This window comes from Sorex araneus, chromosome 2 (genome assembly GCF_027595985.1).
Source record: "Sorex araneus isolate mSorAra2 chromosome 2, mSorAra2.pri, whole genome shotgun sequence".
Taxonomy (NCBI): Eukaryota; Metazoa; Chordata; class Mammalia; order Eulipotyphla; family Soricidae; genus Sorex; species Sorex araneus.
The window spans coordinates 207,092,640-207,105,246 of record NC_073303.1 but is presented as its reverse complement, the minus strand read 5'-3'; the positions used below and the strand labels follow the sequence as shown (position 1 = coordinate 207,105,246).

Genomic DNA, 12,607 nt, shown 5'->3' with positions numbered 1-12,607 from the left:
GGTGGAAAGTCCTTATTATGGAACTCCTACATTTTTATTTTTCAGAACATACTTCTTTGGTTTTGGATTTTGAGTAACACCCAGCAGAGCTCCTGGCTCTGCACTTAGATAGGAGCCACTTCTGGTTTTGGGGGACTATATTGGGTGCCTGGAATTGTACCTGGGTGAACTGTGTGCAAGGCAAGTGCCTTACCCACTGTACTGTCTCCAGCCCTCAGGACACATGTGGGGCAGTTCAGGTTAATGAACAACTAGAACCACCTCCCAGAGGAATTAGCTATGCTTTGATTATGGGATGGATGGTGTCCACCAGGGCAAGGAAAGACAAAGAAGTCAGTTCTCATTTTTACTGGTTCTTCAAGACTGATTTTGGGGTGTAGAGAGATGGTACATCAGGTAAGGTGCTTGCCTTAAATGTTCATCGTTTATACTCTCCAGACAGGGCATTTAAATTCCCTCAGTACTCATATGTCAACCTTACGAAGCCTATCAACACCCCACTGTAGCACTGTCGCACTGTTGTCCCGTTGTTCATCGATTTGCTCTAGCGGGCACCAGTAACGTACCCATTGTGAGACTTGTCACTGTTTTTGGCATATTGAATACACCACAGGTAGCTTGCCAGGCTCTGCCGTGAGGGCAGGATACTCTCGGTAGCTTGCCAGGCTGAGAGGGACGGAATAATAAAACCCAGGTCGCCCACATGCAAGGCAAACATCCTACCACTGTGCTGTTGCTCCAGTCCTCAATAAAATTAAAAAATAATTAAAAAAAGGAATAAAAGTGGACATGGGGAAATGGAGAAACATCCCCTGCTCATGGATCAGGAGGATTAAAACTGTCAAAATGGCAATACTCTCCAAAGCATTACACAGATTCAGTGCAATCCCTCTAAGGATACCCATGACATTTTTCAAAGAAATAGATCAGAAGCTCCTGAAATTCAATAAACAAGAAACCCCCGTGGATAGCTAAGGCAATCCTTGGGGAAAGCAGATGGGAGGCTGTAGGATATTTGGTTTGTCCTTTCAGCCTTGCGTAAGGGAACTTAGGTTTATTGGGTTACACCAATCACAGTGCTCCCGAGTCACTCCCATTCCGTTCTTTATCTGTAAACTCTTCTCTGTACCCTCCTTCCCAACCAGTTAATCACCTTTTCCCTAATTAGATTCTGTAGCTTATAAGATCAAATCCTTCAGGGGCTGGAGCTATAGCACAGCGGGTAGGGCATTTGCCTTGCATGTGGCCGACCTGGGTTCGATTCCAAGCATCCCATAGGGTCCCCTGAGCACTACTAGGAGTAATTCCTGAGTGCAGAGCCAGGAATAATCCCTGTGCATTTTGCTAGGTGTGACCTGAAAAGAAAAAGAAGAATCAGATTCTTCTAAGGACAGTGAACTTGTAAGTTATATCTTTTGCATAGTTTACCTTAAAGCAATGTCCTTTCTGTATGGACACAGGAAGACAGTTAATATTATGCTTTTTAACTTGGGAGTTGATTGACTCCAATATTTACTCCTGGGCATCTGCTCTCTTGACTCAGTTGCCCTTAGTTCCTAGCACCCCAAAAGCAGTGTCCCGACACGGACTGAATGGACCCAGGGCAAGCTGTGAGCTACCCTTTCATTGAAATGGGCCAGGCGAGGGGTATAGCACAGCGGGTAGGGCGTTTGCCTTGCACTCGGCCGACCCGGGTTCGATTCCCAGCATCCCATATGGTCCCCTGAGCACCGCCAGGAGTAATTCCTGAGTGCATGAGCCAGGAGTAACCCCTATGCATCGCCGGGTGTGACCCAAAAAGCAAAAAAAAAAAAAAAAAAAAAAAAAAAGAAATGGGCCAGGCCAAAGCTCCACAATACTCAACTACAATTGAGAGAATGGACATGGACAAATGCTGTCATGATCCAAAAGTAACGACGAGATTAGGACCCTGCTGGGGTTAGGGAGACTAACCTGGCCTGAGGACTCTGGTCTGGAATATATAGTGAGATGTCCTCAGAAAGAATCAAACAAACAAGTCTGATATATTATCTCTTGCTGTGGGCTGGAGCGATAGCACAGCGGGTAGGGCTCTTGCCTTGCACGTGGCTAACCCAGGTTCGATTCCTCCATCCCTCTTGGAGAGCCTGGCAAGCTACTGAGAGTATCCCGCCCGCACGGCAGAGCCTGACAAGCTCCCCGTGGCGTATTCGATATGCCAAAAACAGTAACAAGTCTCACAATGGAGACGTTACTGGTGCCCACTCGAACAAATCGATGAGCAACGGGATGACAGTGATACAGTGATATCTCTTACTGTGCTCATAAAAAATGACATTGCTAGAAATATTAGAAGTAAATTTACTATAACTATTTAAGTGGATTACTAGCTGAGGAAAGGAGAAAGCAACACACCCTGGATGGGACCCCACCCTTAAGCGGATCTCCTAGTAATCCGGAATAATATCTTCAGATGATATTTTATTCTTGAGTTAATCTGGAGGGGGGGGCCTTACCTCTCTTTGTTGATTTGTTAATGTTCAACCCCACCTTTGTATCACCACCCTTTGTGATTGCTATATAAGGTGCGTGAGATGGGAGAACACAGAGATGGGTAGAGAGACTGGAAGAGATCAGAGGAGAGACAACAGAGACAGAGTCAGAGAGACAGACAGAAGAGAGCACAGCGGCACACACAGAAGCAGTGCATGAAGGAGGAGGTAGGGAGAGGAGAGCCAGTCAGAGGAGGGAGAAAAGGAGTCAGGGAGTCGTCGGAGGGAGAAGCAGTCAGAGTCAGAACCCAGGGGGTCAGAGTCAGGGAAGAAGAAGCAGAGAACGGGAAGTCAGAATCCTGAGTCAGAATCCAGAAAGTCAGAGACGGGGCCGGTGCTCGGCTCCGGCCGGCCGGGTTTTCGGCCCGGGTGCCCATGCCTCTGCAGAGCCGGTGGATGTGGAACGAGCGGAAACCAGAGACAGCTTTAGGAATTGGGGTTCCAGCAAGTGCTTGTACCCGTGTATGGAGACTGTGAACTAAGCTTTTGCCCCACGCTGGCTGACAGAGGAAATAACCTTCCTTCTTGGTCACTCTCCCCTCCGGGAGAAGGCGTGGTGTCCGACATTTTGTGGGTCCGTTCTATGGAGACTGTGAACTAACTTTGGCTACATGCTGTTCCAGGAAGGGAAATGATTCATTTTCAAACTTAAATCTTCGCGGACTTAATTACTATAATACAGAAATTGTAAACCGCAGTAGCGGCCGCGCGACATTTTATCTCTTCATTCTCATCAGTGGAAAACTTATCAAATATTTCCCTGTTAATAGAGCTGTATTCTTAGGGGATAAATTCCAACAAAAATAGAGTCTGTTTTGAAACTCTAACAGCAATAGTGAGTTATGTGTTGAAATCTGGAATGTAATCAAGGTAAAGAGAAAAGGAAGTGAAATTATCACTCACTACGGGGTGGGTTGGGGGGTGAGGGGTGGGATGCATACTGTTTGTTTGTTTGTTTGTTTTGTTTTTGCCTTTGTTTTTGTTTTTATTGGTGGTGGAATATGGGCACTGGTGAAGGGATGGGTGTTTGAGCATTGTGTAACTGAGATATAAGCCTGAGAACTTTGTAACTTTCCACTTGGTGATTCAATAAAAGAAATAATAAAAAAAAAAAAAGAATCCAGAAAGTCAGAGAGTCAGAGTCAGAACCTGAGGACCTGGGATGGAGGAATGAGGGGCTCGGAAGGAAGAGTGTGTGAGATGGGCGAGACGAGAGGTTAAATAAACGGCAACTAATCAGCAACCAGCTTGGTCCCTGTTCTTCCTTCGCCTGCCCACCGCCAACAGCCAGCCCGATCCAGCCCACACAGTGGCTCGAGAGCTTTCAAATTAGAGGGAGATGTGGCCGAGGGCTCAGTAGGCGAGTGGACAGAGGGTCCATTCTCGTGGGCTGGGGCTGTACCCAAGGACACGCGAGTGCTGGATGGTCTTACCTAAAGACTCAGCTACCTCAGTAACAGGCTCCCTCTGGAGGCTGTGGCGGAGAGGCTGGGCCCGCAGGCCGGGGAAGGGGCTGTTCAAGGTCTCTGTCTGGCCTGTAATCACCGCCCCCTAGCACCACAGCCCAAGCCACAACCGCAACCCGCCCTCCTTGGCGTTAGCCTTAGTCCGTCAGCTCTCGCGGTCACTGGCTCCAGATCTGCCCCTCGTGTCGACGTCCGCGTCGTGCACCCGTCAGACCTGCCGCGTGGGTCCAGGCCTTCGCTCCCCCCGCCCTCACAGCGTAGGGACCCTCCCATCTCGGCTCCACGGTCCCCACTGGATGGCGCCTGACCCACACCCGGCTGCCGGGGCTGAAACCGTGAGGTGTCACTGGCCCGTCAGGGCTGAGAGCAGCTCCCCACTGACTCAGCTCTTCCTCCGCCTCCAACGGGAGGAGGTACTGCAGCACCCACACAGGTTGCACCCCTGCCTCCCACTGAGCGCTGCGAGTGGCTGATCTTTCGCCAGTCCTGGCGGGTCCCTCCTGCCCACACCTGTGGGAAATCAGCCTCAGAACTTCCAGGAGTGCCTTGGGTGGGGCCTCCTGGAGCAGAGATTCATCCGTTGCGGCTAGTTAAGACTAGGACTCTCCAGGGTGGTTTGGTCAGGTGGGTTGTGGTCCCCGGGGGATCCAGTCACATTAACATCAGTCTCTGTGAATCAGATCGTAGTCTTTCGTTTATGGTTTTTTTTTTTGCTTTTTGGGTCACACCTGGCGACACACAAGGGTAACTCCTGGCTCTGCACTCAGGAATCACCCCTGGTGGTGCTCAGAGGACCATATGGGATGCTGGGAATCGAACCCGGGTCGGCCGCGTGCAAGGCAAACGCCCTCCCCACTATGCTATCGCTTCAGCCCCAGTCTTTCGTTTATGGAAGAGGTCTCGTTCCAAGTTTTACGGGCAGTCCGGGAAAACCAGGACATTATGTCCTCCTGTCTCTGACCCTGTGTCCAGAGTCCTTCCAGTTGTCTAGCTAGGATCTGCTACTCCATGAGCCCCTGGGACAGGAGTTCTCTCCCCAGAAGGCTTTCCCATGGGTTTGCACGAGGGTACCTGCCGTAAGGGAAGAGAAACTGACTGGTCTGCTGGAAGCGGGTGTGGTTTTAGCCACAACAGAGGATCTTCCACCAAAAATCTCCAAGAATGTATAGAGTTTGGCCCAGATGGTTATTAAAAACCTTTTCTTGAATTTGGGCGAGGGCAAATGTTCCTTCTGGGGGCCAACCTGTCTGGAACGTGGCCACTCTAATGGATACAAGATGGTCAGTTTTTCTGATAGACATTGTTCCCTGAGCCTTGAGTTGAAAATCTTTGAAATGTTGGGCGACTAAGGTCAGGGGTGAGAAAGTCCTCTTTGCGTTGGTCTGTCTCCTCTGGAAGATGATGCAGAGGAAGGCTGCAAGACAGACACACAGCGAACACCAAGATCTCTCTAGCGGGCCCACTCCCTAGTTCTCTCCCGGAGGGCAGGGGGGCGTCTCCTCTCCCAGCCCCGCCCTGGGAAGCAAGTCTTCCCTTTGGGCACCCGACGGAGCTCCAGACAGACAGACAGACAGACACCTTACTCCGGAGGATTCCCAGAGCAGGTGAGGCCTCAGCGCAGAGCAACCCCCAGTCGTGGAGCGGCTGTGCCCCAGCAGAGGGGAGCATGGCAGGCAGCCCCCTGCCACCGACACCCTGGGCTAGCACAGACACCGCGGCGTCCTGCTGGCTCCCTCCTGCCCAGACAGCCAACCTTCCCCAGGCCTCAGGAAAAGATAAAGCCCTGCATTTGCTCGGCTGGATCTGCAGGGGTTCGTGTGGAGTGTGGCCAGCCAGAGGGCACTCAGGATGGATGACCCCGTATGGGAGACAGAAATAAACTTCTGGGGCTGGAGCGATAGCACAGCGGGGAGGGCGTTTGCCTTGCTCTCGGCCGACCCGGATTTGATTCCCAGCATCCCATAGGGTCACCCAAGCACTGCCAGGAGTAACTCCTGAGTGCAGAGCCAGGAGTAACCCCTGTACATCGCCGGGTGTGACCCAAAATGGAAAAAAAAAAAAGAAGAAGCACACTTCTCAGAACATGAAAGGCCTAATGGACAGAAGGACAACCGGTTTCCAGTAGGAAGCTTGGCCCTGGGACAGGGGTGAGGAGGTGAGTTAGGGATGGGGACAGTGGGGGAGGGGAAGGGCCTGCCAGAGTCCGGCTGGGGACTGCAGGGAAAATGAGGACATTGGTGGAGGGTAGTGGGCACTGGGTGCTGGAATAATATACGCCTGAAACAATTACAAATATCTTTGGAACTTTGTAATTCATGGTGGTTCAAGAGAGAGAGAGAGGGAGGGAGGGAGGAGAGAGAGGGAGAGAGAGGGAGAGAGAGAAGCAGAGAGAGAGGGAGACAGGGAGGAGAGGGAGGGAGAGAGAGGGAGAGAGGAAGGGAGAGGGAGGGAAAGAGAGAGGGAGAGAGGAAGGGAGAGGAAGGGAAAGAGAGGGAGAGAGGGAGGGAGAGAGAGGAAGAGGGAAGGAGAGAGAGAGGAAGAGGGAGAGAGAGGGAGAGAGGGAGGGAGAGAGAGAGGATGAATTCCTTCACTAAGAGAAGCTGGAATTAGAATTACACAGACGCGGGTGTCTCTCAGAAGGGGCAGCTGAGAAGCAGCAACAAGGCGAGGCCTGACGTTCGTAGGAGACTCTTCCTGTCAGGACTCTGCCCACTGCTCCCGCCTGGAGCAGACATCACCATTCCAAGTCACATGACCTGATTTTTAAAGATTTTATTACATAATCTTTTCATGGCACCATCAGGAGTAACAGAAAACGTTATTCCCAGTTCCTAACCACGTCCTGAAAAATATACATTTGTATTTATATATTTATATCATACTCCACCCAGCCCATAATTCCACCACCTACTGGAGGTCTTCTGCTTAAAGCAAGAAACTATTCTCTCAGGTAAGAAAATATATGTGGCAGCTACGGGAGAGTTAGGGTGGCTGGGACGGCACGGTCGCGGGGGGAGGGCCAGAGGACGGTCACGGGGCTCCGGCGGAGGAAGACAAGAGTGTATAAAAAGGCAGCGTCGGGCAGGTGGCTCTGGCGTCCCTGGTCATTAGGAGATGGCCTTGGCCTCAGGAAGGAAGGCTTCCCAGTACTTGGCCAGCTGCAGAGAAGCAGGGACGGTGAGCAGTGCCCCCCGTGCACCCCGGGGCCCTGGGCCGCCCTGTGCCCCAAGCCCCTCCTCAAAGGCAGTGATGATCTCGGGACCCGCCGTTGTCCTGCCCCCGCCCCCGTGGGCCACGGAAGCCACGTACCTGCTGCTGCGAGGATAGGAGGGTCTCAAGGTACTTGATCACGTTGTTCTTGAAGTCCTTGGACTTCTCTTTCTAGGAGAGAGAACGCTGCTGCGCTCAGCAACCATGCGGGGCTCCGGCCTCCCAGAGCTGGGCAGGTGGGGCGGGGGCGGCGGCTGCAGCGAAGGCCCCGGGAGAGGCCAGGCCAGCGGGAGGAGTGGCAGGGCAATGCCCTGTGTCTGGGAACCCCTGCCAGCTCACGCGTGCCAGGTGCTGGCCCCCAGACCCAGGCGCACACCCTGGCCGCGGGGCCCTTCCTCACCTCAAAGCGGATCACTTCTTTCCGGACCACAGTCGAGATTCTCTCGAAGTCCCGTTCGTACAGAGTCACGCGAGACTCCCACTGGGAAGGGAGAGGGAGCAGAGCATGACGGCTCCCTGGCCCCGCCCGCCTGTCCCCGCTACGGGCACACAGAGTTCAGGCAGGCGTGAGACAAAGCGGGCTGGCCAGAGAACAGCCACGGTCCCGCAGTGCTCAGGAGCCTCAGGCAGTTCACTCAGGGTCCCGTGGGTGGTCTCTGCTCTGGCTGGGCCCGAGCGGGGGCTCACCTCTGTGATCTCGTCCTTGGCCTGCTGCAGCTTGTCGGGCTTGTTGGCCCAGAGCAGCCGGGCCTCGGCCTCGCGCTTCTTCTGCAGCATGGTCTGGGCGTCCTGCCAGCGCTGCCATGTCTTCATGCGCTGGTCAAAGGCGGCCTGTGGGCGACAGCACGGCCAGCGGCTCAGGGCCTCCCGAGTCACCAGCCTCACCAGCTCAGGCCGCGGGGGGCAGGGCCCACGGGCAGGACCCACGGGCCACCTTCAGAGCGCCCAGGACACAGCGCAGGGCGGCCCCAGGCCACTGGGGCAGTCGGGTCGCCAGGCCCAGCACGGGCCGGGGAAGAAACTAATCGAGGCCCAGCCCCAGCTCCGGGCCCGTGTCCTGCCAAAGTTCCGGCCTGCTTGTCCCCTGGGCCTCTGTGAAGCGCAAACCTTAGGGCCAAGCGTCGCCCAGACGCTGCTGCCTGCAGTCAGTCTCACGGCGTAAGGCAAGAGGGTTCGACAAGGCGCCTCCCGCGCGCACAGTCGCTCTCGGGTAGGGAAGAGCAGGAGCCACCGCTGTCACCCCAGCGGCCACATCCGAGAGCATTCCAGAGACCCCAGACAAGACCCAGTCCCCAGAGGGCCCTTCCCGGGGCTGGTGTCAGGCAGAGTCGCTGGCCCGTGCCAGGAGCCCCAACACTCCAGCCTCGGCCTGGTCAGCAGCAAACCAATGGCACAGGGAGGGGCACGAGGCTGGACGAGGCTCTCTCGAGGCCAGATGGGAGGGAAGCTCCCGGTGGGACACGCGGACAGAGGGGCAGGAGACCGGCCCACGCGGAGGCTCCCTGTCGGCCCCGAGCATCCAGCCGAGGGGCAGACCTGCGGTGACGAGCACTTAGCCCGGGCACCCCTCCGAGCACTGCCAGCCAGGCTGCCGGGGAAAGCAGAAGGGCAAGGGCTCTGAGCAGGCCAGCAGCGACACTCACTGCAGGCCAAGACAGAAGGGCCGAGGCAGCCCCTACTCGGACGGGCCTCGGCGTGGCGGCCCCGCCTGAGGCAGCACAAGCAGGGAGGGTCCGTGGGGGCCTCTCGGGAAACCCGACAGCGGTCTTTCCTCCAAAGCATTCGACAGACCGCTGCGGGTCTCAAGGTGATCCCGGCGTCCCCGGAGTTTACAGGGCAGGGTAGTGTGAAGAGGGGAGAGAGGGAGAAGGAGCGGCTCACCCGGACGATGGCCAGCAGGCGGATGTAGTCACTCAGGAGCTCGGCCAGGAGGAAGAAGTCGTTGTTGGCCTGCTCCTGATGCAGCTGCTCGATCTTCTCCTCCACCTCGGCCAGCTGGGAGAGGGCCCGCGACAGCGCTGTGTTGTCCTCGGAGCTGCCCAGCATGGCCAGGCTCTTGGCGAACTGGGCCGTGTTCAGCGCGAGCTCTGGAGGGCGGAGGACAAGGCCCCTGAGACTGCAGGGGACGCGCCCGTCACCCCCGGCGTGCAGCAGCCAAGGGGCACACAGCCCCGTCAAGGGGCAGGGAGAGGCCGCTGTTCTCGCGAGAACAAGGGGAGAGACCAGGGCCCAACTGGCGACACACAGCCCATGTACCTGCCCGGAGGCCCCGGACAGGCAGGGACCAGCTGAGACAGAGGAATGGTTCTGGCCACACCCGGCTGTGCTCGGGTTAAGCCCCGCTTTGTTCTCAGGGATCGCTCCCCGGTGCTCAGGGGCCTCCTCTAGTGGCAGGAATGGAATGTGGTCTGGTTGCACCCCAGGCACGCGCCCTCTCCGCTGTTTTCAGGCTTCTGCCCCGATTCTGCGTTCTGACTCCCCCTTCCAGACAGACGAGGCACGCACGCCTGCTGAGTCCTGCGTGGCTGAGAGCAGGACACACTCCTCTGGGAGGCCCCACACACTGGGGTTTGCAAACAACAAGTGATGTACTTTTTCTTTCATTCACCCTTTATGTGGGGGGAGCCGTACCCAGTGGTGCTCAAGGGCTACTCCTGGTTGGGTGCTCAGGGAATCCTGAGGTGTTGGGGATTGAACCGGGGCTCCCTGCATGCAAAGCATGTGCCCACTGAGCAGTCTTTCCGGCTCGCCGCTCACCCTTAGGAGCCACTCCTCCGGGCAGGCAGTTCCTGGGTTCGGCACTCGCCCTCACGCAGCCACCCCTGCCCTGACCCCAGCACCGCGTGTTCCCTAAGCACGGCCAGGAGCGAGCCTGAGGCAGCCCTGTCTGGCCTCAACACCCCTGCCTGCCCCGACAGAGCAGAAACCAAGCCTCAGCCTACCGGAACAGACCCACACAGGCGAGGCCCCGATTTGCCACACTTTACCCGCCCCATTCTGATGGCGTCTGACTTCCGTTTCTGATGAGGGAAGGAGGGGGTATCCAAACTGGCCTTTCAGAGAAGGGGAGGCCAGGAGACGTGCAGTTTTGCACACCTGCCTGGCACTGACTGGACCGAACCACATCAGGACTCCGAGCCCGGGGTCGAGCCGAGTCTGGGCGAAGACCCACTGCCTACCCGGCAGTCAGGGTCACAGCCAGGAGCGAGGGGCCATCTCTGGCCAGAGCTCCAAGGCCCAGTGCGCTGAGGCTGGGCAGGGCCTGTCCTGCTGTGGCCAGCCGTCCCAGGGCCGTTACCTTTCCTGTGGCTGACGAGTGTCTCCACGACCGTGTGCAGTTTCCGCAGGCGCTGCTCCTCGCACTCTACCTCCTGCAGCTTCTCCTCGAACCACTGCAAGAGAAGCACACAGCGTCGGCACAGCCGCCCCTGCCTGGCCTTCTGGGCAAGGGCCCGCACTGCCTCTACGTGTCACTGCTCAAGGGCCTGCGTGCTCTGTGTGCTCCCTGGGAGCGGAGAGGCCCACGCTACTCACAATGTCAGACTCGTTCATCTTGATCGTCATTTTGCTGACCGCATCCGTGGCTTTGTTGAACATCTTAAGGAGACCGGCACCACTCAATGTCTGGGTCCCCACAGCGCGTGGCAGCTACAAGACCAAGAAGGCGAGGGTGGCAAGTTATCTGCTGCCCTAGGTCAGCTTGGGAAGAACCGTTATCCTCCGGGTAGCAAAACAAGTGCCAGGTGCGCACGGGTGCCGTCAAGGCAGCTAGAGAAACCTATCAGCTACAGACGAGAGAAAGAACGGTCAAAGATAGACGCAGCAAATGGTCAGCTCTGGCTGCTGTGCACGGAAACGGGGCCTTTCCCCTGAGCTACAAGCACACTGCAGAGAAAAGGGTTCTGTGGATAAGCAGCTGTGCATTCCGCTGCACAGGCCTGAAGGCTTTGGAGCTCCATGCAGAGCCTTCCAGAACGAAGCCCGGGGTTTCGTCTCGGCTCCACACAGCACCACCACCAGAGACACCTGCAAAGCTAGTACAACTCCACTCAGGTGTTCCTTAGTAAACAAAGGTTCAAGGTTTCTGGACCAAAGTCCCAAGACAATTTAGTTTGAAGATATTTTTACGGACAATGCAAACACTTAGAAACTATTTGGTCAGTCTCATTATTTCTTTCCCACAGCAGGGACAGTTGCTGCATCTCCAGTCCACACAGTGCACCAGGCTGAAAAGGAGATTTGAATGCAGGACTCTCAGGGCAGTTCTCAGCTTGGGGACTCTTTGTCCCCTGTGGTCACTGGTCATGTTGAGATCATTCTGACCATTAAACCGGGGAGGGAGGGCCGGAGCGAGAGCCCCGGGGGCGAGGAGCTTGACTTCCACGCGGCCAGCCCGGTCTTATCCCTGGCACCTTATATGCTCCCCGAAGTCCTGCCAGGAGGGAGGCCTGAGTGCGGAGCCAAGAGCGACCCCTGAGCACTGCCTGGCGTGCTCCCTCCGCCCTCCTCCAAACAAATACCAAAAACCCAAACCTGCCCTCGCGCAGCCTGGCTCGGCTGCCGAGCATGGTAGAAATGACCCCCCCCAGCCCCACAGAGAGGGACGGAGAGACGAGGGTGCTGCAAGTCTCGTGATACGCAGGAAGCGTGTCTGCGTCAATCTTCTCTGCAGAGGAGCAGTGGGTGAGGGCGAAAGGAAAGCAGACATACCAACAGAGCAGGGGTAAAAACTGAGCACTATATTTTTAATTAAAATATTCCATTCTGGAGTGGAAAAAAAGCCATATATTTAGTGCCAGTTTTTCCTAGTAGAATAATAATTACTCTGTGCAGATTAAAGAAAAAAAATTTAAATGAAAAGCTTAGAAGAAAATGAGAGTCCTACTCTAGTCCTAGTCTTCCTTCCTGAAAGACGAGTGTTTTGTTGCAGCATTCCTGAAGCCACATTTACGATGTTTCCTTTGTCACTAGTCACAATTCCTGTAATACATGCTCCGGAAGACACTTTCTGTTTAAGAGTCAAGGGTCTGCTGCACTAGCTCCCTCGCCTGACTCTTCAACTGTCAGTTCAGGGACTGTCTTCGGCTCTCCCCGACTCCTGGCGCAGCCTCTGAACGACTGTCTACTTGCATCAACTCTTGCACTGCTTGGCAGCTCTGTGGCGTGTGGCTCTGAGCCCAGTACCCTCACCCTCGCGAAAGCAAGCACCAACTCGGTCCATCAGAAGCCCTTAGACGGGCCGGGGCTCGCTGAAGGGAGCATGGCGTGGACCCGGCCAGCACTCCGGGCTGGAGGTGACCTCGACGACTACCCACTTCTGATGAGGCTCAGCTGAGACAGGTGACAAACCAGGGCAGGCTCTACATATCTCGGATGTTCAAAACAGCAGCCGAGCGAACG

The 12,607-nt window shown here is 55.7% G+C and overlaps 1 protein-coding gene across 1 annotated transcript in view; it reads right to left on the bottom strand.

The window, feature by feature from the left end:
* Window positions 1-6,754: 6,754 nt before the first annotated feature.
* The window catches only part of SNX1 (sorting nexin 1), a 32,488-nt gene continuing 26,635 nt past the window's right edge, over window positions 6,755-12,607 (bottom strand). The window contains exons 9-15 of the mRNA XM_004615286.2: window positions 10,742-10,855; window positions 10,506-10,599; window positions 9,089-9,294; window positions 7,895-8,038; window positions 7,608-7,688; window positions 7,307-7,378; window positions 6,755-7,155 (exon numbers count right to left, since the gene is read on the bottom strand). Coding sequence (XP_004615343.1) covers window positions 7,105-7,155; window positions 7,307-7,378; window positions 7,608-7,688; window positions 7,895-8,038; window positions 9,089-9,294; window positions 10,506-10,599; window positions 10,742-10,855 — 762 coding nt within the window. The 3' untranslated portion in view covers window positions 6,755-7,104. The remainder of the gene's footprint in view (window positions 7,156-7,306; window positions 7,379-7,607; window positions 7,689-7,894; window positions 8,039-9,088; window positions 9,295-10,505; window positions 10,600-10,741; window positions 10,856-12,607) is intronic.